The 27,383-nt window shown below is 34.0% G+C and overlaps 1 protein-coding gene and 1 long non-coding RNA gene across 2 annotated transcripts in view; one reads left to right on the forward strand and one right to left on the reverse strand.

The window, feature by feature from the left end:
* Nucleotides 1-12,845, forward strand: part of LOC129233489 (juvenile hormone acid O-methyltransferase-like) — a 28,242-nt gene extending 15,397 nt beyond the window's left edge. Inside the window, exons 4-5 of the mRNA XM_054867510.1 lie at nt 11,029-11,176; nt 12,302-12,845. Of these exons, the coding sequence (XP_054723485.1) occupies nt 11,029-11,176; nt 12,302-12,489 (336 nt within the window). The 3' untranslated portion in view covers nt 12,490-12,845. The remainder of the gene's footprint in view (nt 1-11,028; nt 11,177-12,301) is intronic.
* Nucleotides 12,846-16,928: 4,083 nt separating this feature from the next.
* On the reverse strand, nt 16,929-24,765 carry LOC129233491 (uncharacterized). The gene is made up of 4 exons (XR_008581465.1): nt 24,449-24,765; nt 21,682-21,794; nt 19,684-19,815; nt 16,929-17,541 (listed from the first exon to the last, which is right to left on the reverse strand). It is a non-coding gene; the product is annotated as an uncharacterized LOC129233491 (long non-coding RNA).
* Between the last annotated feature and the right edge of the window lie 2,618 nt (nt 24,766-27,383).

Consider the following 27,383-nt stretch of genomic DNA (forward strand, 5'->3'; position numbering starts at 1 on the left):
CTGTTGTTCTATTAAAGCTATCGAAAATATTTTAACATCTTTAGAAAGCTGAGATTATACGCTATGCTTCTATTTTTTTAAAAATCCGAATACTCCTCCTGGTTCGTCAAAAATTCACCTTTTCTCAAAGTTCAACTTCTTCAAGTTTGTATAAAAAAAATTTGAATTATTTTAATGAAAAACCGCAAAAATAGAAGCACTCTATAGTCGTCACAGATTAAGTCAAAAAAAGAAAAGTTTGAAAATCTCAATTTCCCGATGAGCTATCGCAAGAATGAGAAGACATTCTGCCCCGTAGGTTTACATAGGGATTCGAAAACCGGGAATCTGTCTGATGCGGCCTCTTAAGGAGCATCGAATGGATTTGGGCTACAACGCGATTCGACTAATGCGAAATTGACTGTCTTGCGAGTTTTTCTCGAGCAACGAATTTTGCAGCTGACCCCACATAGTACAAATCGAAACATCGGATTGTTAGTGTACAAATCGTCACTTCGCATCTTTTTCATTCTTAATATGAAGTTGATGAGACACAATTTCATAAAAGCGGGCTGTTTATCTTCAGTTTGAAAATGGAAGGAAATACAAAGTTTCTGACAAATGAAAAAATGTACAGATTTTTGATGTGCTTGAACTAAAAGGTGCCTCGAATAAAATTACTGTATCTACTGTGCAGTACTATTGTATTGCTGCATTTTATTATTGCTACATACTATACGTGCCATGCGTACTGTTTCATTTTATGTCATTTTCTTCTATTGCTTTTGTGCATCCAAACAGTATTTTTATTCAATAACACAGCTTTTTTTAATGCAGTAAAATTTCAGCTCTTTATGTTTCAATTCGCTAATGTGAAGTTAAGAAATGGGCTAAAACAGTTTGAAGGGTGTTTTCAAGGGTCTAAAATAATTGCTATGTTCATTAAAAAAATCGTTTAGATGCCCTTTTCCACAACGCGAAATATTAATCTACGCGAGGAGTTTTGGTATGCATCTGTAAATTGAGATTCCACTGCATGTGCGGCATTGACACCGAAAGCTTTTTGCTTAACGGGCAAAGTTTACATGAAATACAAATTTTTCAGTTATCATACGTTTCAATAACACTATAATATTTATTTTTAGCCGGCCAGGGCAGTTCAATATCATTCTCTTCTATAACATTTGCAGTAGCGTCCATATTAGGTGGATATCGGCACAATAATCTCTTTGACATCTAAAATGTTCATACACGGAACATTCTTTGCTGCCAGAAAAGAAGACAAATGCGGTACTAAATTGGCAGTTATCGCTTATACTTTTATTTCTAAGTCATGCTCTATTCAAGACGAATATTGGAGAAATGTGAATATTTCGATGCCAAACAAACTAATGGCGTCAAACAGATAGAACGTATGGCGTCAAAATAACATGTCTGAGGTCAGCTCGTATTTTTCAGAGTCTTACGAATCTGATTAGTGCAAGTTTTACTCGCGTAAGACTAGTCAAATTCGTTTGAAAACTCGTTTTTTTTTTTTTTTTTTTTTAAACTTTATTTAAAAGTAGTTTTTTGAAATCGCTACAAACTACCCTTTTTTTGTATCGAACTACTCGCTACTCTACTTTTTTCAAAATGTAGTGCGCTACACTACAAATTACTAAAAAATGTAGCTACTACAGTAGCGTCGCTACTTGTAGCGCGCTACTTCTAACCACTGCCCTTACATGCATGTAAACTACCTTATTAGGATTGACAATATGTGTTAAAACCAAGAGTTTTGCGAGGGGGTTTTGAACCCAAAACCTGCCCCCTGATTGCGCCACTGAACTTCACAAAACATCTACAAGAACATGGCTCAGAATTCAGCTGTGTTGCAAGATGGATGGTGTTGTACCGATGTTTCTGACTCTTAAGACTTCAAAGTAATTCTATATAACAAACATTCAACCATAACTAATATAATGTTGAAAATAAAAGGGGGAGGGGCAGTAGCGTAACTTCAAATTTTCGCCCCCCCCCCCACTAAAAATCATATTAATATACATTTTTATTAACATTTTTGAGTTTTTCAGCCCCACAATTTTTTTAAACAATATGTATTGTTACATTATTGCTTTAGGACGGTAACTTACTACAAAATATGTATTGTTTCAAACAATATGCGATTGTAAGCCTTTTTTTTTTTTTTTTTGCAACGCAATGGGAAGGGGTCAGTGATTCTCTTACTGCAATTTTTCGGTATTGAAGTTCGAAAAACGCAGTTTCAAAAGATCTTCGGAGATGTTAAACAACGGAGTTGGGGGGGGGGGGGGGGTGATATCCCTAGAAATTTTGCGAAATTGAACTTCTAAAAATGTAACAGGTCACTTTTGATGACGCTAGATGAATGAATGAGATTTGGAACTCTGAACCGGAGTTTTTTGAATTTCTAAAATACCGAATTTAAACCATCTTCAGTGACGTTAGGAGGATGTAAGGTTCGGAGGCCCTACCCGTAAATTATTCGAATTTAAAAAAACTAACACATGTGATTGTGAGCAACCGTTGGAGAAAGAGTCAGAGACTCTTCCGAAAATCTGTCGATATTAAAGTTCCAAAAACATAATGTTAGACAATCTTCGTTAATATTAAGGAAAGAAGGGAGGGGAGGGTTCGAGGGCCTGCCCGGAAATTTTTTGAAATGAAATTCGTAAAAACGCAATTATAGGCCACCTTTGAGGATGTTTGGGGAAGGGATTGAATTGGGGCTCTGTCCAGAAGTTTTTCGAAATTTAAGTTCCAAAAACGCAATTTTAGGCGACCTTTAATGATAATACGAAAAGAAAACATTTTGGGGACATTCTCTGTAAATTTTTCGAAATTGAAGTTTAAAAAATGTGAATAAGGCATCTTTAAATTGTTTTTTTGGAACTTTAATATCGAAAATTTCCGAGCCATATCGTCATCTCTTACCCTAACTTTAGCGAAAGTGTTCAACAAATGCGTTTTTATGTTGTGCAAGGAAAAGGGGGTCAAAGATGAGACATTCGGAAATTTTTTGATATTTTAGTTTCCATAGCGCAATTTTAGATGCTTTTCAGTAATTTTAAAGGAATGAGGGTTCAGGGTCTCTCCCCCCGAAATTTCCTGAAATGGAATTTTGAAAACACAATTGTAGAACAACCTTTCATGACTTGACGAGAAGGAATGAGGACCTGGTGTTCTTCCGACATTTCTTCAAAATCAAAGTTTTAAAACCGCAAATTTAAGGCGATGTTCGATGATATTGTGTTGACGAAGGGACTCTCCTCCGTAAATTCTTCTAATTTATGTCCTGCAAAAGCAATCGTAAGCCATATTTAAAAATGATAAGAAGAGACATTTTTTGGAGACTCTACGCCAGAAATTTTATGAAATTATTTCAAAAACGCAGTTTTAAACGTTCTTGAATCATAATATGTGGGAAATATTTGGGGAATCTTCCCGAAAAATTTTCGAAATTAAACTAAAACTAAAAACGCATTTGTTAGACCACTTTCGTTGTTAATGAGTCCCGGAATTTTTTCGAAATCGAAGTTCCAAAAAAGCAACTTTAAGCGGTCTTTGGATATATTAGGGAGAAGGAGATTTGCGGACTTTCTCGCAGAATGTTTACGAAATTGAAGTTTCAAAACCCTATTCTAGGCTGTCTTTGTGGAAATAAAAGAAACTTGTTTAGTTTTATTATCCCCTGATTCCCACCTTCTTGACTACATCCTTATCTTCTTTTATTTATTTTGAAAAAAAGAAAAATTGCAAGAAATCTTCTCCCTATGTCAGTTATGTGGTAGATCAGAGTGGACACTCCTACCCCGATTTTAGACACAATAATTGTGCAGTTTATGTAATCTGTTGTTTTTACCTCATAAATGTAATGAATATTGCATCCGCTTCGAAATGACAGGTCTGTTTCCCCAGCTTTCTTAAATAGAAAACAATATGTTTTTCATGATGAAATTTTCGATATCGACACTTTGACCCTAATATTTTAATGTGTTTGAAATACATGCGTCTGTAACACCTGTAAAAATATGCTTAACGTTCTAGACTGAACTGGTACTTTCAGTTAGTTACCGCCCTATAGCCAGGGCGAAGGCAGAACGCAGAAATACATGAAATACATCGCCAGCTCAGTCTATTCCAGCCGAGGACTGCAGTTTTGTGCTTATTAGCACTCATCAGCCCGGCATAGGTAGTGACTGAGCTGGAGTTGGAAAACCTCTTAAAGAAGCCAAGAGTGCCAAACAAGGTGGTAGCTAATATAGAGTTAGCACTGACCAGACGAGTGACCGAAGCACTCGTCTGGTCAGTCTGGTTGTCCTTGGCCCCCTATAGGGCGCTGAATATACCATGCCTTGCCTTCAATCTTCGAGTTGAACCGAACCATTGCTTCGGTCACTCGTCTGGTCACTGCTAATTCTGTATTAGCTACCAGTTTGTTTGGCACTCTAGGCTTTCTTAAAAGGTTTTCCACCTCCAGCTCAGTCACTTCCTATGCCGGGCTGATAGTGCTAATAAGCACGAAACTGCAGTCCTCGGCTAGAGTTGACTGAGCTGGCGGTAGTATTTCATGAATTGGTATTGTCCATTTTCTTCGAGAAGGCACTTGACTCCTCCATCGTCACGTGGTATCCGATGATTCTATTTCGCTGTTTTCGACAGAAATTATATTCGGATCATAGCATTTTGTTGTAAAAGCAGCAGTTCTTGAAATGTAAGAATAACTAAAATGACAACAGACAAGTGAAGCAAGTGATGTAAAAGTCTAAGACTTTTTTGCACATTAAAATGCACGCCCAAGTTAAGGATGTCTTGTTTTGTCTCCTTTAGAAGCACGTGGATTGCTCACCGATCACCCCCGCGTAAAATGGAACTCTACGTTCAAGGAGGCGTGGCGAAGTGCCTTCTCCTGAAAAACGGACAATACGTGGGGTATTTTTTCCACTTTGTTTGGTGTTACCCCAATAGCAATTGAATTTACTAATTATAAAAGGAAGAAAATTGTAATAAAAGATGAAAAACAAAAACAATCAATTTTCATAGCCTCGATTTATTTTATGTTTTATATTTTCATTTTATCAATTTCTTTATATTTGTTATCTTACTTATTTATTCGCAGACTTTTTTTTTATTTCAAATTTACTTTTCTATACTAGTTTGTTTATTCCTTTAAATGTAACTTTGTAGTATTCATTGCTTTTACAAAATATAATAGAACATAGTCTCATATCTTCTTAAGTTAGCATGTACATACATCTACCGTTGATATCACGTTTTATGTTTAGAAAATTTTCAACAAACAAATGAGCAAAATAATTTTAAAAAACTACTTACGATTTTACAGAGATTTGTTCTGGGACGATTTTTTGAAAAAGAAAAAACCTACAGCACAGTTAATGTACGAATATCGTTTCAAACTCTTTTAAAATTATCAGTTCTTTTGCTTACACGCACGAGACAGAATTTAGAATATCTTGAATGATATTCTAAATGAGAATAGGTACTTACCGGTCACTTTTGATGCATTCAAGGTTCCTAACAAAGGAAAGAATTCTTGCGTGTTGTCCATTCATCTAAAATGCGGTAAATATAATTTATCTTGGGGTGGGAGCCGAAATCAGTTGCTTAACCATGGGAAATTTTTTAAAAGGTACGGGATCATAAAGGATAAAAACTGAATAGCATTTCGGCAGTTACAGAAAGCAGTCAATAAACTTTCTGTCACTCGAGTTCGAGCAACTAAAATCCTCCTCCCCCTCCCAGGATATGGTCCTGTAGATGATAGATTTATCTTCCGTGGTCCAGTCCCCCTTCACTGCTGATCTCTAAAAGGTGCATCCCAAAGGAGCAAGAGCAAGAAAAATAAATTATTTTCAAATAAAAAAAGAACCGACTTCAAAAAACAAAGAGGAACTTAAAAGTAAAAAATAATTGGTCATACTTACATACGATTTCCTACTCAAACGTATAAATCAAATTTATTTTACAATTCCAGTACAAAAATCAACTAAACTAAACACCCAATTATAAAATAAACACTGATTTCAATTACTATACGATGAATTATTTTAATACCTAACTAATTATAAACGATCTCTTAATTTTTAATAACCATTTGAATTCGGTGCCTCCTATAAACTACTACCTAACGTAACCGAGTAGGTTTAGTTTTAAAGACTTGCGCGTTTTGTTAAATTAGTGTTTAACTCAGGATTTGGTGGGTTGTCAGTTACGCTAGGTAGTAGTTTATAGGAGGCCCCGACTTCAAACGGTTGTTATTAAAAATTAAGAGATTGTATATGATTAGTTAGGTTTTAAAATAATTCATCGTATAGTAATTAAAATCAGTGTTTATTTTATAATTGGGTGATTAGTTGATTTTTGTACTGGAATTGTAAAATAAATTTGAGTTATACGTTTGAGTAGGAAATCGTATGTAAGTATGACCAATTATTTTTTACGTTTTAGTTCCTCTTTGTTTTTTGAAGTCGGTTCTTTTTTTATTTGAAAATAATTTATTTTTCTGCTTTTTAGTGGTGTAAATATAAAATAAGTACGTAGGGCAGAGTATGTGGTACACTCCATCCTCCTTAGCAGGCAGCTCCGTGAAAATCAAACATCCCGATGCGAGAGAATTAAATATTGTTCAAGACAAGATTCCTCCGTTGAAAAAAAATGCAACGTTCAAGCCAAAACCACGTGACCTGTGATGTGCGCGAAGCTGACAAAAGCTGGTCTACGTAACCACAACGTATGAAATTTAAAGTTTCTTAAGATTTCTCCGGGACAGCTCATCAGATCTAGACAAAATTAACATGGGACCATCTGGAAAGTATACCCTTCCAAACAAAATAAGAATTTTTCAAATCGGTTTAGTGTTCTTGGAGTAATACGAAAACATACATAAAAAGTAGCAAGACGAAATCATAACCTCCTATTTTGAAGTCTGTGTTAAAAAGGAAAAGACGAAAGAGGCGGTGCCGCATCCCAGGGGAGCTTTTCGGAGAAAAAACTCGCCGTCCGACTTACTTTAGAACAAGAAAAGAAGAAGAAAAAATTTTCCTATTATTTTCGAAGGGAATAAAATGTCAGGACCGGTCCTGGTAAAAGTATTCTGCTGCGACGTTTGGTGCATTGTGACACCACAAAAAAATAACACAGAAAACTCTCTTCGCTCGTCGATCCCTTTACCTTAACTTCTGGTAATTTACTGCCCATTCTGAGTCCAGGGATATAAGTTGCTCAAGCATTCGAAATATTTGAAAGATAAGTGATTACAAAAGATCAAAACTTACGGCTAAACGTTAATGGGTTAAAACTTCGCGGCCGAAACTTCGCCAGACAATACTTCGCGGCCAAAACTTCGCATGGACAAAACTTCGCGCGGTCAAAACTTCGCTTGGACAAAACTTCGCGTGGACAAAACTTTGCGTCGACAAAACTTCGCTCAGTCAAAATTTCGTGCGTACAAAACTTTGCACAAACAAAACTATGTACGTGCATTACTTTTCGCATCCAAATAAAACTTCTTAAAAATAAATTATTTTAGTTTTAATTGAAAAAAATCTTTCAATTACATTTACAGTCGACGCTCGTTATAACGATCACACATTTTAAAAATCATTCCATTATAATGACTAGTGGTAAAAGTCCCAACTATTTTCCTATATACTCTATGTTTTTGAAAAAGTTTTGAAAAACTAGCTTTAAAATAGGACTAGGAATAAAGGATGAAAATAATTAAAATGAAACGCAAAATTTTCAATCATCAAAAATTTTTCAGTTAGTTAGCTATAGAACATTAAATTGTTACATTGAGTAAGGGTGGATAAGAATAGAAGTTCTCTAAAGGATTGCTTCTTGGAATTTCTTGGTTACTACGGGTGGAACGGTCCAATCCTAGGTCATTAGAGTGAACAAAATCTACAGCTCATTCGAATAGCTAAAGTATTGGTTTCAGTGTTGCATTGGATCTGCATTTGATCAACATCGCAGTAAAAATGTCGAAAAAGCGAGTTGATCTCACGCTCGAGAAACGTATTGATGTTACACATTTAATGAAGGTGATGAAAACGCGGGGTTGACGGATGCTGTACGACCAAGGCTGTCAGCTCAACTAACTCTAACAGAGATAGATAATCTTATGTTGCACTCAGATTGCACTAATGATGAGGACATTAATAACTTATTTTTACAGCTAAAAGCTAAGTTAGAATCTAAAGTTGTTTCAGACGAAACTAAAAGCCTGAAGCAGGCAAATCTCTTTACATATTTTAACGCTACTAAATAGTGTTTAACTGTAAAAATCATGTAAAAATTATATTTTTGGGGCCGTGGTAGCCTGATCGGTAAGGCATTGGACTCGGGACCGGAGGGCCTCGGGTTCGATCCTTGCTGGTCGAAAACCCACCGTCGTCATTAAAGGGGACTGGGCGACGTTAAATATGCTCGTGGTCTCAATGTCCTCCAAGTGAAACGATACCTCTGGGGGTGCTAGTACCAGGTAGCTATTAGCTCTTGGACTAGTTCTAAATTCTCATTAACTGCTCGATCCGGTGATGGTGCTGCCATCTATCGGTATATAAAAACAATGGAGGCAAGGCACTTAGTATGCAGTCCTCGACATAAATGCAGTTGAAGTCAGTTGTGACTCTTGAATAGAATAGGATTATATTTTACATTAAAAATTTCAAAAAAAAAAAAGAAGAAGTTTCTTTGTTTAAACGTTCTTATTCTATTGCTTTTGATTACCCTGAAGGAAGAATATGAATAATTTCCATAGGTGCTATATTACCTTTGCATGTTAAAAAATGACCTAATGACCTCTAAGAGCGACCAACCTCCATTAACGATCACTTTTTTCAGGAACGGAGAGTGGTCGCTCCTGAGAGGTTTCACTGTATTATAAAACCAATTCCTCGTTTTCGAAAAAGTGATAAATTAATCTTTATTTAAACTTCAAATCTGTATCAATTTATTACTTCAATAACTTGCTATACTTACATTCATTTAGGATTAACACAATTAACTCGCAATTAAGTAATTTATTATAAACAATTAAGTTCTTTATATAGAGTGTGTCTAATACGTTCCTGGAAATCAGGAAACGATAATACCCCCCCCCCCCCCCACAAAAAAGATACATTTTTACTTTTTAGCTAAGTTTATATGATATGTTTATTGAAGTTCATTGTTATGAATGCGCGAAGTTCTACACACGCGAAGTTCTGGATAGGCGAAGTCACGAAGTTATGAATCAGCGAAGTTGACCGCGCGAAGTTTTGTCCAAGCGAAGTTTTGACCGCGAGAAGTTTTGTCCACGCGAAGTTTTGACACATTGAACTTTGTTCTTTGGAGCGGCTTTCGCAAACTATCCCTTCCTTATGAGTCTTTTACCTCAACATAATTGAAATAGGAAAGGAATGTAAAAGCAAGCTTTTACTACTGCTATATTTCGAAGCCCTTGATATACTTCAAAAAAAAAAAAAAAAAAAGGGGGGGGGGAGGAGAGAAAGAAAACTTGTGAAACCAGTCAAAATATTTAAAACAAGCTTTGATAAAGTTTGTTCATTTTTACATTTTAATATTCGTATTTTTTTCTTTAAATATTCCAAAAAATATTATTCCAAAACTCAGACGCTTTCATAATAGATAACATGACGACTTGAACATTAGCATATAGCGCAAAGCTCCGCATGCAAGTTTTTAAACCCTCCCCGAAATTATTTTCTGGTTACGGCCCTGAAAGATATCATTTCATTTGTATTTTAATGTACTTCTGTTTTTCACGATCAACTTTTATCGACAATCAACTCTATCAGGGCCGCCAAGAATCAGAATCAAGGAGGGCCCCCGAAGGTCGCCACAACTTTTTTTTTTTTGCTTCAAAACTAATTTTCAGCTCCTTGATTTAAAAACTTGGAATAGCCATGTTCTCCTTATCGGCTCTACGCTGGCAGCTAAATAATTTGTTAACTGACATTAATCCAACTTATAGCAGCGTTCATTTTTTAAATGAAATTTTAGCAATAACTATTAATTGTTGAAATTCACTAAGTTTGAGCCGGGCCCGTGTCATTTTAAAGTTTTCCGGGAGGTGGGGGAGGGTATGGATTTAATGCGCTTTATTGGAGAAAAACATCAAAATACAAGCAAAAATGCATAACTGCATATTATCTTAATTCCTTGATTGCCCAGATGACGGGTCTGGTTTGGGCCCCTTTCACTCGTTAAGCGGGCCCTATTTTAACCTTGACAAACTTCCGCAAGCATAAATATCTCTGATAGTTGTGAGAATTTTCTTAACATGTGACGTGCAGGAGGCTGGGGCATAATGCTGACAGAGTCCCAATCCAGATCTTACCCAAAAATGTCTCTTGGCTTTCCTTTTCCGGACACAGGTGCAGTTAGAATTCATATTTTTCCTTCTCTCCGGGCAGGTGACCTGGAGGGGGGGGGGGGGGTTCATTATGATACTTTTTCCCCCGGGCTAAGGTTTGGTTTTCGTGCATGGAAGTTGGGGCGGGTCAAGTTTTGGCTTTTGTGCATGGAGGTTGATGGCCTCTCTAATACACAGGGTGTTATTACCGAATAAGCCAACTGATGGACCGTGGCTAAGGTCTCCTACTATTTGAGGCCCCCCAAATGGCTAAAACTGCATAAGCAAATGGTAAAAATTGTGATGTTTGACAACAAGGACGCCCCAAAAAAAAGTGTTCCGCCTGAGGCCCCCGATACTAACTTACATTGGAAAGAAGTGCAAAGTTTTGGTACTCAAGAAACAAATAAGTTTCTCAAACTAAGTGTGATTTACGAAAAAATGTAATAAAATTGAATGAAAATGGAGGTCAAAAGTTTTCAAGCCCTTTCTGATTCCGGGCCGCGGGGTCGTGCGGCACGTGTTTACGCCACTGGAGGAGGGGGGGGGGGGGGCGTCCACTTTCACACCACTCTGTACTTTAGTGACTTCACGTTATGTCAGTTTCCATGTGGTACGATGATGTTATACATTAACATTTTTTTTTATGCTAGGGTGTTGAACAACATATTCCCGAGTCACATTTTACCAAATATGATGCTTCACATTACAAGAAAATGCTTGAAAACATAGGATTCAAAGTAAAAGTTTGCGAAGACGAAATGAGAATCCATACTTATCCGAACGAAGAAGATTGTAAAGGTAAATAAATAAGTGTATTCTACATTTATATGCTGTGAAGTCTAAACACCGCAAGCTGCGAATCAGCCGTAAGGTTGATTCGCAGCTATTTTATGCTGTTTAAAAAAAAAAATGCTTCTTTTTCATTCACTCGTTTAATTGTTACTGTTGCAGTGTATAGTTCACAAACACGATGAAGAGATGGGGTGCAATTGCGGCAACGTGTTTTTAGGTCGTTCGAAACCTTTTCTTTTCTTACTCTCCCCCCCCCTTCTTTTTGTGTCTTCCTATTACCATATTTTTATTAACTTGGTCTTTGTGTACATCAGTTCGGGTGGAATCTTTTAAGTAAATTTTCACCCATTTCCTGTAATCAGATTCTTTTGAAATTAGGTATGTAACCTCAGACTCGATGACAATGCAAAATTCTATAATCAAATAGATTAATTAACTATTAATTATTAGGTTATGTCAATTTTAATCAACATTTTTGCATAAGTCGTCTGATATCAGAACGAAAAAATGCTCGCACAAATAATTAAATATTTATAGAAACCTCTGTTTTTTCAGAATCAGATAAAATTTGTTCCTATGTTCCAAGGTAATTAGGACGTGAATTATAATTGTTTTCAACTAATTTAATGCTAAAATGTAGGTGAGCCTTCCATTGAAAATTCCTTTTTGAACAATGGTTTTATTAAAATGTATCTCAAAATTTTAAAGTAATATAAATATGGCAATTAATATATGCAGTAGACTAATGTATAGAGCTTAAGCATCTACATGAAGCTTAGAGAAATTAATTTATACTTTTTAGTTCCTTTTAAAAACATGATACATTAAAACGTTTTTATATCATTAATTATTTGTAAATACGATGTCCATATCCACTACACTTAAAATGACTTCTCCGGCAAATGTCATAAACGCATTTTGCAAAACTTATTTTGGTGTGTGGCAAATATAATGTGAATGTGCTTACGCAAAGAATACAGCTCAAGAAATTCCATTGTATTGGCCTGAAAATTAAATTCAATGAAATTTGTATATAATCTTTGAATGAAAATGTATGTTTTACCCTATGCATACAGCTAATTATTTGCTAACAATTTATGCCAAAAGATTCTTTTCTTTGTTCTTTAACAGTTGCTGCAATGTCAAGATGTGCTCTAACACAGCACATTCCAGAATCAATGAGAGCAGAATTCAAGGAAGACTTATTTCGAGGATTTATGAAATACAATAGCCGAAACAGTGAAGGAAAGCCAGTACTGCGCTACACTACTCTGACTCTTCTGATTGAAAAACCAGAAGAAAAGGAGTCTTCATTCTGAAGTCGAGTATCTTTTCGTGCAGGGGTTCTCATCAACCGGGGAACGCTCCTTCCTTGGGGTGCATAGAAGAATTTCAAAGGGGGCCTGAATGTATTCGAGAAATTAAGTTAAAATGTATAACTATAATTTACTCAATTTTTAGGTCATGTGTAAATCTTTTCCGACATTACCGCCGTTTTTGAAGTTTTTACTTCAGCTTTTATCTGCATATACTTGTGGATCTGTATGTGCAGCATGAGCAGGGATAAAGTCAAAATATCAAGCAAGGATGGACATTAAAAGTGACCTTTTTCATAAGTTACAACCTAACATTCAGAAATCTATCAACACTAAATCGTGGTAATCCTCCTATTGATGTTGGGCAAGTGACTGGTGTAACATGACAACCTTACTTAGATCCTAGATAGCTTCAAATCTATTTGTATTAAGGCGTTCTAATGAGAATATGTTCAAAATAATGCTATGTGTAGCAACACTAAATTTTGTTTCCGAAATAATCTTGTATTTTAATTTAATAACCAGTTTCAGGTTTCAACTATCGCAACTGGCTTCAGTTTCAAATTTTGATTGTACTCTTGTATTGATCCCATATTTTGGTCTGATGAAGGGGGGGGGGGGGGGGGGGGGCAAGCTCATATCAGTGTCCAAAGGGGAACACAGAGTCTGAAAGAAATTGAACTGCTTGTTAAATTCACGTTCCACACAAGTAATATCAATATTTGTTGCTGCTGCTACAAAACACTTGAGTGTCTAAACTTGATGCTCTTTTGATATTCAATAAGAAACTTTGTGTACTATTTGTAGAATTTTGCAATAAGTTATTTTTACATCCTTTTACAAAAGAGGAAATATTGTATTCTCGAAAAAAGTTTTCACTCAAAAATCGACCTTGATTTTCATTTTGCTCACCCCCGAATGAATGTTGAGTTTTTTTTTTTTCAACTCGACCTCCCACGGATAAGTGACTAAGAACGTATAGACAGGCGAAATATCCATTTCGACGATTCCCGAGTTAATTACGACACAAGTTTTCTCATGATGGTTGTATGTACGTATGTATGTCGCATAACTCAAGAACGGTATGTTCTAGAAAGTTGAAATTTGGTGTGTAGACTCCTATGGGGTCTAGTTGTGCACCTCCCCTTTTTGTTGCTTCTGGTTGTTTCTAAAGGGCTCTTTTGCCTCTTTTTGGGGGGAAATCATTGTTAATTTCGATGTGAACTCAAGTGATGTTACAATTTGGTGGACACTTGGGGAATTACCGCCAGTCTTTTGGTCGCCAACTTAGCGATTTTTCTTTTTTTTTAAAAATCTGGTTTCAATTTGGCCACTTTGGTGATGTTTAGAGAGTAAACTATTGAATCACATTAAAATTGCCAATAATGGGAAAATGACATTAAATTGGAGCAAAAGGAAGTCATCAGCTAGTTTCTACAAGTCAGACGTTTATGAGTAATTTAATGACGGTCAGACTGTTTCACACAGATTTTCTGCACACATTGTTTAATTCGTTTAAGTTAATCCAGTGTGGTAAAACCACAGCAAGCTGCATCAGCCCCACTTTTTCATTTTTGTTGGCTCTTACTCTTCCTACTGGAAAAAATACCTTTCATAAAAACTTTCAAAATAACTTCACTAAAATTAATCTTCCTGTACTAAAATAAAGTAAAAAACAGAAAAAATTCAGAATACATGTATATGGGGCAGCTGAGTTTCAGGAAATTTTCAGAAATGTTTTGGAGTATTTTCGAATACTCTTTCAGTAATTCTTAAAAACATTTCCGAGTATTACGGAATCCGCTCTGTAATTTTCAAAAATGTTTTCGAATCAGTTTTTAGTTTTTTTCTCAAAGTAATCAAGAATTGTTTATTCTGCTGTGCTAAGTAGAAAAGTGGTATCTGCACTTTTTGTCAGCCATTTAATAATACTGATTTATAAACTTCTGAAATTATGAAGTATGGCATCAAAATCAGGACGGATGGCCACCCAAGACTTTCCTCTTCCATTTTAAAGTTTCACTGTTATGAAATAAGATGAAGAAAGCCCATTTACTTGGATTTTTTTAAAAACTTTTGTAAAATAAATCAATCCATCCCATAAAAAATCATTTTTCAATCAATCATTAATTTTTAACTCTGAAAAGTTAGGGGGCAAGGCCTTTTTACTGGGCAGTTGCTTCCCCCCCCCCCTCCCACTTGTAGGAATCGCCTATGGTCAAATCAATTTCAAAGGTTGATACTGGAAGAACCAATTGAAATTAATATAGTTAACACTACCAGTTAAGCTTTATTCAATAAGCATTCATATAATCTGCAATGGGTAGCAATTGAAATTCTAATGACAGAATGATTAACAATATAATGCATGCCAATATTCAATACATTGAAATTAAATTTGTAAACAAGGGTCCCAAAAAAATCAAAAGAAAGAAAACTTACATAAACATATCAGCACTATGATGTCTACAGCACATTTTTAAAAACATTTGGCTTCAGACTGTCTAATTCCAATTTGGAGGGTAAATTAGGCAAAATTTGAGTTTAAAAAAATATATCAACTCCCCTCACCCTCCCCTATATACTATCATTTTTATTTGTGTATTTTTTAAGTGTTAGGCAGCTTTACTTGCTTTTCCTTCAAAGAATATAACAAAACCAATGCAACATTTTTCAATGTACGTAAATATGTCTTGCATAGCAAGGGCGGATTCAGGGGAGGGTCAAAGGGTCAGCTGACCCCCCTGTGACAATAATTTTTTTAACGACAATTATAAAATTTCAGTTTTTGAAGCCGAAAAAATAGTTCTGGGAATCAATATTAACTTTTTTTCCAACTAGTTTATAGCTGAAATCTCACATATTTCAAAGTTTACCATAATGTGACCAGTTTGTCTGCCTAAACAAGTGGGCAGTTGAGTTTTGATGAAAATTTAAGAGAATGTGATCCATGGCGCAGGTTGCATCATTAAAATTTAGGATGGGGGGGGGGGAGGTTGTGCTCCTATCGAGAGGGGGGGGGGGGGTAACCATCAACCTTGTAGGCGAGACATCCCTGCTTAACTAATATTTTTTGCGTTGGCCATTGGACTTTGACCCCCCTTACAAAACTGTCTGGATCCGCCCCAGTTGCAGAGAGACTACCTGCAACCTTTTTAAATGAACGAGTTCAGCAAATAGGTCAAAAGAATGAACGATTCTCTCATTAAAAAGAACAACATTGCTCATCTCTATTTTTCAATGAAGTTCACTTGATATGCATTTGTAATTATTACTTTTTTCATAATAAAAATGCAGTAACTTATATACTTGAATTATTAATCTTCATTCAAAAACATAAAAAGCAATATTTATTCAATATTTACAGTTTGATATGTATATTTATGCATTTTGTAATATACAAGAAATAAACTCTAGCAATTAGACATTGAACAATTGATTATTTTTTCAAAAAATACACGTCTAGAGGCAGATTTCAATGTGTGAGAAATAAACTTTGAATGAAAAATTAATTTCTTTACTGTTATAGGAGTCAACATTCATTAACCGGTAGTAGCAGTATTACAAAACAGCATAAACTCCTACAGCTGTAATAGTGACATAAAAATAGAGTCATCTCAAATTAGTCATTAAACTAAAAAATGTGTGACATTTCATAATTTTTTAATTATAACTTAAAGAACAAATTAACACTTCTGAAAATAAACAAACTTTTAAGAAATACAAGTAATAAAAATATGCACCAATAAAAATATGATTAAGTTAATTAAAACTGCTAAACAAAAAGCATAAACAGTTATGTGTACACTACAGTGTAGTATACACATTGTTTACTAATTTTTACACTACACTACAATGCAGTTAAATTTTTTTATATATTCTCATTTTAAAAAGCACTTGCTTCTCATTCAAACAAAAATTTTCAACGGGGGCCAAATGTCCGGATATCTTACACCACAAAATGTTATAACATAGTTGACGCCTTGTCATTCTTTCAAGTTTGAAAAAAGATAAAAACTGAGTGGCTCACAAAATATTTTATTAATGTCATAAGTGTGAGTCACAAAGCTAACCGCTTATCTCAAAAAACACTAAGTTTTGATAAATGACAAAAGAAAACATTTTGGTCCATAAAAATGTATAGAAGTTATTAAATGTATAATAATCTACAACATAGGTTTTCACAAACTTCTCTCTAACAGTTGTTTTGTCGTGATTTTATGTCATCAAAATAGTTAAAACGTTTTTGAAAGATAAAAAATGTTCCAAGAATGTCTGAATGCAAGAATAAAATTTTAATTTTGTGGCTAAAAAATCTTACATATAAGTGAGTTAGTGCATGCTTATGAAATTTTCTAATATTATGTGTCATTTATCCCATTTCCAAAAGGAGACAAAAAGAAAAAAAAATCAAATTTTACTTAAAACCCAAGTGACAGGTTTTTTCTGTTAGTATTATATATCATTTTTACAAATAAATGAAGTTTTGTTAGGGATAACGCACAGGGGAAAAAAAACTTTTATATACATATTTATTAAATTTATATAGCAGCATAAGATTTTTGTTGTGTATGTTATAAAGTCTTTGGTTTTAAGAAAAGAATTTAAATAACAAATTGACAAGAAAACAGGAAAAGCTATTATCCATTCGGAGCGATTTTTTTTTCATTACAACTTCAAAGCACATTAAAAGAAAATGCTCAGGCCAAAATAATATCAAATAACATTTCAAGTTGTAAGATACATATTATATGACTCTTAAGTTTGACTAGTAAAATATGCCAATATAGCTTTCTTTCAGAATTTTTTTTCCATTATTCATAAGTTATATTAGTAAATTACAATTGTAGGAAAATATTCTTGATAAATAAACAAATTTGCAGAAGAATCATCATTTAACAATGCCATAAAAAGCAATAAACTCATTTTGTTGATCAAATACATTTAAAAATGACTAGATAGAGTGTAATTTCAAGTTTGTTGTTTGTAAAATCTTTAAGTTTTGACACACCTTCTTCTTTAAGTATTTTTCTACAATCACTCTCCTTTACACTCCTGAGGAAAACATGAATGTAAAATGTTAATTTATCTAAAGAAGTTAACTAAGAATTAATAAACATTTCATAGTTGAAACAATTTTTATAATTGTTCAACATAATTTAATTAATGACCTCCTTTTCATACTTTTTGAAAACAAACATTAATAAAAATTTCAAAGAAAAATAATTATAAAAACAATATAAGTGTGTTCTCTAATCTAAAACAAGGAAAGTTTGAAAGGTGCTGGGTAAAAATTTTGAAAATTTAATCTAGTTAGTTTTATAGCTGAGGTGAATTGACAAAATTTTTTATACAATAATGCAACTAAATAGGTGAATGTTAAACAAAGGAAAAAATCAAATTTAAAAATAAAAATTAATAGTTATCATGTGTACGCCGAATATTTTCTCAATGCATCAATTTACTTTTTCAAATACAAATGTATATACAGTGCCAAATTACCTAATAGCCAGATGATGCATATAATTACAGGCTCCAGCAGCTAAGGCACGAGCCCCTACGGTATGTATTTATAAAATATAAAAAGCAAGAATTTTTTTTTTTAGTTACAGCAAATACACAGAAATAATAAATAAAAGAAAAGTCGACTGATGTTCAATTTTATGCAAGCAAAGAATTTTATGTATGCAAACTAGAGTGGTCATTATATATGGGTGGGGGGGGGGGGGTATTTTCATGCAGGACACCTAGATTTAGTATGATATTGTTAAGAAATAGTTTTCTAACTTTTCTTTCAAACAATAAAAAATCATCATGTTCATTGTTCCCTCAAACAAAACTGTTAAAGAAAAGCCTGACATGATATCATATCTATTTTTGAAATACCATTCTTTTCCAATGAAAATTGAAAACTCAAGTCCTAAACAAGTATTTCATGCTGCAAGTAATTATTTTACGCACATTTTTAAATATTACTTGGAATGAAATATGGGATGCTTAAAATGAATGCAAGGATGGATACAAGGGAGGGGCAATCACCCCCTCATTGAGCAGAGATGCAGAACCCCCCCCCCCCTGGCATACTTTACTGAAATGCCAAAGACATAGTTTTAATTTAATGATGTTACAAAAACAAGGGCTCTTTGGGATTCTTTCAGAATGGGGTCGTTTTCAAAATTTTAAAAGAATTTTTTTCTGAAAGAGCATGCTTAAAAACATAGGATCTAACCATTTTTTACATAATTTGACTAAGTTTAATATTTTTAAAAAATTACTTTAATTGGTGCGCTTTTATTGTTTACGTTTCTGCCGATAACATCACAAATAATGAAATGCCATTCACTGTTGCCATTTGCAGAACATAATATTTAATTTGCTTCTTTACTGATGTGTACTGGAAACGATATGGTTGATAGGAAGCATAGAGCGCAATATTTAACTTGCTTCTTGATTATCATAATGTGGAATCGAGGCAGACAGATGCACCAAAAGTACATCATTTGTGGCGTCATAAAGACCATGCCTTGTTTGAAAAATCGGACATTTTAAAAAATTAATAAAAAATTCATTGTTGGGAAAATTTAAGTATTTTCTGGGTCCATGTTATTATTATTATTATTATTATTTTTTTTTTTTGCTTATTCTATCAATTCCAGTGACTTAAGTGGTACTTTTGACTGAAGGAAACAACCCCATTGTAGTCTTGAAAACACAATTGTATCACATCTCTCAACACCTTAGTGATTCAAATCGGAAATTTTTACAGGTAGTTTTTCGAAGTTCCCCAACTCCACCCAAGACAATGTTAGATCGGATTTGGGGGCTCTCGCCTAGTAAGCTTTTCGAATTGAAATAAAAAATAAAAAAAAAATTATTGGACACCTTTGGATCTAAAATAAATAAATGAATAAATAATAATAATAATTTTGGATGATCTTCCATGATGTTAGGGGGAGAGGCTTGGGAATTTAAAAGAGGTAAGTATTTGTGAAATCAATCGCCCCCTCCTTGAATACTTTCTGGAAATCCTTGAAATCCTCCTCGAATTAATGCAATGCTTATCATAATATTTTCACTGGATAATGAATTAATGCAATGTTTATCATAATATTTTCTCTGGATAGTAAGTCTCAAACAAATCTGTATTGCTTCAACTGAATTGCATTTGCAAAGAATATAATAAAATACAAACCATACCAGAAAGATATTAGTTGTGTTTATTGGTACAGCTTCATTTGCTCTTCTACTTCTGACAAGCTGATGCTTCCAAATTTATCACTTTGCTTCAACATGAGTTCATAAATCTGTGCTAATTGTTTCTGTCGAACTCTGTTCAAAGAGAAAAAATGTTTGCACAAGTAAAGCTATAAAATCAAATTAACAAATTTTACACAAGTTTCAGTTTCAAGCAATTTAAAAACTAGTATGTTGTGGCCATCACGAAACTTTCTTCTATATTTTTCCTTTTTCTGATCCCTCCCCATGCTTGACGAGGAAGCAATATTCCTAACAAAAACAAAATTACACATGCAAAAACTTGACCACCATCCCAATGTCTGAATTATTGTAAAAACAAAACAAAGAGCGAAAATTGAAAGTTACTTTAAAAGCCTTACTTGAATTAATTACAAATATTTTATTTATTAACAAACATAAGATGGCAACAGTTAAAAATTTTTAAATGATTGAGATAATATTTCCGATCATTTCCATACAATTAAAATCACGAGAAATACGCAGACGACAATCTATTACGATTTATCTTTCTTATTGTTGCATTAATAAAACTATTTTTATTCGCAAAAAAAAAAAAAAAAATCAACACCTCTTGGAGCGATTGGAGTCAAAATTGAACCAAAGCCTGTTTACGTATGGATTCACATATATTCCAAATTTCAACCAGAACGTAGCATTACTTCTTGAGATAGGGCACTCACAATGGAAAAAAAGAACGGGCGATTGCGCTACCCCCTTTTTAGCTGTTGACACCAAAATAAAATCAGCTCTTATACCCACTAAGGGCTACTTGTCAAAAATTTTTTGTTTGATTCCGTTCGTTATTTCTTGAGATACAGCAGTCACAATTCACGACAAAAAACGTTCTATAACTCAACCCCCGTTTGAGCTATTGACACCAAAATTGAATCAACACCTGCTCCTGTTAGGGGCAACATATGGACCAAATTTTGTTTGATTCCGCCAGTTACTTCCTGAGGAATAGCAAGCACGCGTAACTCAAAAAACGTCCCATTGCTCCACCCCCCTTGGAGGAATTCGCGCCAAAAACCAATGGGCACAAGTTCACATTAGGGACACATATGTGTACCAAATTTCGTTCAATTTCATGCGGTAGTTTTTGCTGTAGAGCGGCCACAAAAAACTGGTCACTCACAGACGTGACACACATACACACACACACACACAGACAGACAGACATTTTCCAAAAATAGTCGAAATGGACTCAGCACACCTCAAAACGTTCGAATCCGTCAAAATTTGAAATTCGAAAATTTGCACGAATCCAATACTTTCTTCTATATATTAGATATAGAAGAAAGTAAAAAAATGTTTTCAGAGGAATTCAAATGTTTTCATGGAAAATTATTAAGTACAAATGTCTAAAAATTACAATTTATAATACAGTATAACCTCGATTTAACGATTGTCAAGTGGACAGGGGAAATAAAACGTTAAATCAAAAGAATCGTTCAATCGAGGGGCATAGACAATGAATGCAGTCTAATCTGGTCCAGTAAAATGTATCATTCAATTGAGGAAATCTTTAAATCGGGTATGGTTAAATCGAAGTTATACTGTATTTAAAATTATACTGCCGTGCTTAGAGCAAAAGTTGCATCTGCAGCCGAGTTTAAAACGAGAAATTGCTATTTAAAGTTTTGCGCCTCCACGTATTTGATGCAAATGCAACTTAAATTTTTTTTTTTTTTTTTACAAATATTTGCCATTGACAAATGACCATAAAACATTGTATTTAAGTGAAATTGTGGCTAAGAACCAGCTGGAAATGTAATGTAAATTAGTTTCAAACCACCTTCTCTTTTGGCAAATTCCTCTGAAACATTTTTTCCCAACTATAGCACCGACAGCACACAGCAGTTTTTAAGCTACTCGGAGCCTTTTTGGCAGTAAAAAGGGTCATAAGCAAAACTCATTATAAAATTAAAATTATCTTACTGATGTTCAAGTAATTTTTGTTCCTCAGTCATGTTGGCCTGAATTACTTTTTCTGCAACCAAAGCCGGTGATCGTTTCATATTTACAGTAGGTACTTCAGTTGTATCTTCTTCCTGAAAAATTGCAACATTATGAGTTTAAGCAATAAACCTTAAACATAAAGAATATTAAACAAAGTTGTTTACAAAAAAACAAATTTAATCATTTTGTTCTTTAAGCAACAAAAATATATTTGGGATTTATATCACATTTTTTTCCTTCTTGCTTAGTACACTGTACTATTTTCATTTATTTATTTGCAAAAAAAAAATTAGCGGTGAATCGGTCTATCGAAAATAAATAAAAAAAATTCCGCATTACAGCAATAAAGATTTACTTCGGCTTGTCGAAGTCTTCAAATTATTGAAGTTTCACTGTAGTATAAAAGGTCAGGGTTCAGTTATAACAGAAAATATTCAGATAATAAACAACTTAGAATATAGAGAGATACATCATTAAACAAATGTTAGAGACTGATAAACTGACTAGAGCCAGCCTCGTTCGGTCCAGATTGTCACTTTTGTATTTGCATACATTCGTAAATATTGTTGAATGTCCTTATTACAACTACCTAGCATCAACTTATGGTTCATTTGATTTTCTTACAAAAACCTACTAGATAAGAGAAAAGTTTTAGTGAAACCCATGCCCATCAATTAGAGAGTCATAAGAAGAAGTGATTGTTTTTGAGATATTAGTGCATTTGTATACAGATGTGGGTGAACCATGGTGGCCTAATCACTACATGGAGAGTTCCCGTTTGATGCCAGCCGGTAAAAGATCCTCTGTTTTTGTTAATGGTGACGAAAGTACATTTAATATGTTTCTGATGTTGTAAAAAGTTCTCCATGGTCTCATTCTAAATCAATACCACTGGGGGGTGCTGGACCAGGAGTTGCTTCGGCTTCTGGTCTGGAGAAAAAAAAAAAAGGCCTGTCTTTGGAGCCCATCCAACTGGGGAGCCTGGAATGTGGGTGAGTTTTTCAAGCATTATATAAATTGAACAAAAACCCAATTGCCCTCTCCCAGCCTCAGAAAAATTTGAAAAGAGGGTCCTGCTGAAACCGGTTTAGGACAAAAGTATTTCTCATACTAACAGGATTCACCTGCTTGAATAAAAAATTCTGCTGTAATTACTTCATATAATGTGTTTTGTTATCTATACTAATATTATAAAGAGACAGGGCGGATTTTTGTATGTTTATATGTTTGAGGTAATCTCCGGAACCATTGCAGCTATTTGAAAAATTCTTTCACTATATGAAAGGAGCATTCTTGCTAAGTGACATAGGCTATAATTTATGCATATATGTACTTAAATTAATTTTTTAAACCAATAGTTTGTCTTCGCTACCAGTTTATGTTTCGTACTGATCTATTGTTATAGATCTAAACATAAGTGCTGATTGTCTTGCACTTGCATTGATAAAATAGTTGAAGGTTCCCTTTGAACTGAATGCTAAAAGGAGTTGAAAAAAAATGAAAAATAATAACGACGACTGCATTAGAAATGCCATAACCTAAACATATATTTGAGGCTGCAGAGGATAAGGTAAATAGCATTCTAATAGCCTTGGACATCGCGAAACATTTAGACTCGCAGAATGTTACTGCATCAAAATTTATTCAAATGAATTATAACTGGGATTTGCTTCGAGCAAATTAATTTTTGAATTCACGTATTGCAGATAGATGATATTAATCCATGATTCTAAAAGCTGTAATTTTGCATGCAGTTCGGGGGCTACCCTTTGAGGTTTTTTATCTATACTGATATTATAAAGAAAGAGGGGTTGTTTTGTATGTTTATATGCTCCGAACAAGATTAATACATGATTGCAACCTACTGAATAAGTACGTTTCCAATCAAACAATTAAATTAGTGTAACTGATCAGCAACTCGCCTATGATACCAGAACACAAATTAATGTTTATCGGCATACCATGTGAAACTGAGAAAAGTTTAATAAATTTAACAAAAATCAACAGGCAGACTGAGGATGTGTGTGTAGTTATTTTTTTTTTAACTTAATTGCAGCTAATTTTACTTAGTGGTCAAAAAACTGACCACTCCAGGTTTAAACTACTTTGAGTGGCTCTCTTCAGAAAGAGACTCCGTATGTTTCATAAGAAAAAAATGGGCCATTTAGATAGCGTCTTCAAAAGGTATGCGCGCACTTTAAATTACAGGGGAAAAAACTGCTTCACTTGCTAAACAGCAGGGTTATCGTGGATCCTTGGCGCGTTAAGTGATGAACAATGTAATTGAAGGATTACTTTGAGCTTTAAAGCTACTGTTAATATTTTTATGTGTTTTGGTGAATAGTTTCACTTCCAAAGATACTTTAATAGGTCTTTTGAAAAGGTGTGTATGCATGTTAGTTGGAAGAAAAATGATCATTTCACATCAGAAGGGGAGCAGGGGCATCTAGTTTTTTTGTGCAGTGGACTTCTTTTGACTTCTTAGCATGGGCATCGCCGTGCGGGTACTGCTAGTGTAGAATAAAAGAATTTATAAGAACAAAAGTATAAGTAAATGTGATATCTTGCTCAATTATTTTACTTTTAAGCTAAAATAGGAAACCCACACTTGTTTCATTTACGAACATCTTGGCATTTTTTACAAAACATTAATTTTTTGGACTAAAATTGTAAACAACTTACAAGTGCAAAGAAAAATACAGTTTTAGTACCTACAAAGGAAAAAATAAGGGAAAATATATATTACCGCTTCATCCATTGAAGTTTTCTCTTCAACTTGTGGAGATACTTCAATTTTGTCTTTTATAGTTGCCAGGAAGTTTGCTTTTCTTGAGACAATAAAAGTTACAACAACTGCAAGTACACTAATCAACAATGATAAAATGTAATACTCGTGCAAAATCGAGTTCCATGTGTTATACTCAAAAGTGAACATTCTGCTGAGTTACCTCATCCAAACTAATAAATTTTTTGTTATAAAAACCTACAGCTATAAACATTAATGCATACATTACAACGAGCAATAAATTTGGATTATTATTATTTTGAGTTAGCAAAGGCAAAACAAAAGCATGCGAAGTAAAAAAGCTGGCTACACGAATCTATAGCGAATCCTCGAATGCTAGGCCTTTTTTAGTGCTGCCATCTATTGAACACTTTTGCTCTCCGTCATTAAATCGAAATAAAATATTTAATCTTAATGCCTGTTGATTAATACTGCCGTGTGACCATTGGAGGGTAAAGGGCAGTATCTGCAGTCTGCAGAAATGAAGTTTCCGAGATGAAACTTCGGTAAGTGGAACTTCTCTGAGCCGAAAACTTCGATAAGTTCAAGTGAATATTAATTCCCGTCTAACTTAATAGAGAATTAATGTTATTTAATTTCGATAAGCCGAATTTCGTTGAGTAGAAATATTTGATATGTCGAATTTTATTTCATGACTGTCGTCAAAGTTTCCTTGCTAACGTAACTTTTACTTATTATTTTATTTTATTTCTATTTATTTATTTATTTATTTTTGCTCCCCGAAAAGAATGAATAAAAAGAAATAAATCAGCGCCATTGCATTGCATCAAACGGTGTCTAGACAAAGTGGATCAAATAAATCTCTGAAGTCAAATTTAAATTAATGTTTAATTCATTTCCTTCGACAGAAAAGAAAAACCTGCTTTTATGGGGGAAACCAGAACCTAAATAGCATAGAAAAAATTACGGGAGTGCGTATATTCGGGTTTATTTTTCGATTATAGCGTATCAAAAACGTAGGAAATTACATTGAAAATGAATGTGCTTCCAAGTTTTCAACAATTTTGAAAAATCGGAAATCGTCTCGATTAGCGGTGAAAAAAAATGTACGAAAAGCAGCAGATGCATTGCATGTTTTAATAGAATTCCATCCGAATGTGTCTCAACTCCTCCATTGATGCTTTAAAAGTATCCGAGGATTACTTAATGAAAGAACAGATTTCTGCTTAATGCAAAGTTTCATAACAGGGTTTTTTTTTTTTCAATATATCTTTTTTTACTGGTTGGTAAAAGTTGTTATATCTTATTATTTTACGAGGCGTATCCGGAAAGTAAGTACCGTTTTGAAAAAAAATCTATAAAATTTTTTTTTAAAGATTATTTAATGTTTACATGAAAGATCATACCTTAAATTATTTTTCAACATAGTTTTCACCATTGTTGAGGCACTTGTCGTAGCGGCTCACCAGCTTATTTATACCTGCCTCAAAGAAACTTGCCGCCAATGAAGAGAGCCATAAATTTACAGCGTTTTTTGCGTCGTCATCACAAGCAAAGCGCCTACCTCCAAGTTCTCGTTTCATGTGCAGGAACAAGTGGAAATCAGACGGTGCCAAGTCTGGGCTGTACGACGGGTGATTAAACTGCTCCCAACCGAACTGTTCAATTAGTCTTTGAGTGTCACGAGCAGTATTGGGCCTAGCATTGTCATGCAGCAACACAATTCCTTCACTGAGCATTCCTCTACGTTTGTTTTGAATAGCTCGCCGAAGATTCCTCAAAGTCACACGGTAACGTTCCGCATTGATGGTTTGACCTCTGGGACAATATTCAACAAGCAAATCTACAAGCATTGTCATTGTGACTCGTCTGTTCGCTTTAATTTTCTCATCCACTCTGTTAACCAAATCATTACCCAGTAAGCAAAATATCTTGCCTCAGTATTGCATAAAGGTTGACATGCAAGAAAAATCATCTTGCATTAATGCTGCCTCAATATTGTTATGTTACTCCCTTTATGCTGTCAGCAGGCTGCCACAATATTGACTGACAAAGGTGTATGCAGCATAATATCAGGAAAATATCAAGGTAGGCTGCTTTTGTAATATTGCATACGTATTGATATGACAGGATAATATCAAGATGTTGTCATGACAGCATGAAATCAAGGTCTAGGCAAGATGATCTTGCTTTTGTAATATTGCATACGTATTGGATTGATATGACATGAAAATGTCAGGATACATTGACATGACAGTATGAAATCAGCACGTTTGCAAGTTGTTTTATCCATTCATTTATTTGTATTATTTTCACTTTAAACTCGAGAAATTTCATTCTTTAATTATTTCTGTTATTCTTCAAGATAGTTTTCTAGCTTGAGAATATTTTCTTAAAGCTGACATCTGATCGGAAATCCATACAAAGATATTAATAGTACTCGCAATTTAATTTAAAAAATGAAAGTTTCTTCGTTTTGCGTAATACTTGACTTATTTTTTAAATTCATGCTTTCTAATTGTATTATAAAGACATAAAATGCCTAGTTAGGAATAATTGTGTAAATTTTTATATAGCATATTTAAGAGTAAAGATAGCAAAATAATAAATAAATAAATAAATACAATAAAGTACATTTTCAAATGGATGTCAGCATTGAAAATATCCCATGAAAAAAACATATGGATTTATCTTGAAGAATAACATAAATAACCATTGAATAAAATTAATCTTGCGTGAGATTGAAGTGATAATACGAAATTCTGGGCTTCGATGTCCTTTGTTTCAAAGTCTAGGGACGAAAAAAGTTATTTTCGGCCATTTCTAACATTGATCGCACATCGTCTGCGATATGACTTGTTTAGTACTATATTAATAAACAAATGCAGTTATCAGTCATTCATAAGTTTTTCCTAAAACAATACTATTCCACACT

This window comes from Uloborus diversus, unplaced genomic scaffold (genome assembly GCF_026930045.1).
Source record: "Uloborus diversus isolate 005 unplaced genomic scaffold, Udiv.v.3.1 scaffold_465, whole genome shotgun sequence".
Lineage (NCBI taxonomy): Eukaryota > Metazoa > Arthropoda > Arachnida > Araneae > Uloboridae > Uloborus > Uloborus diversus.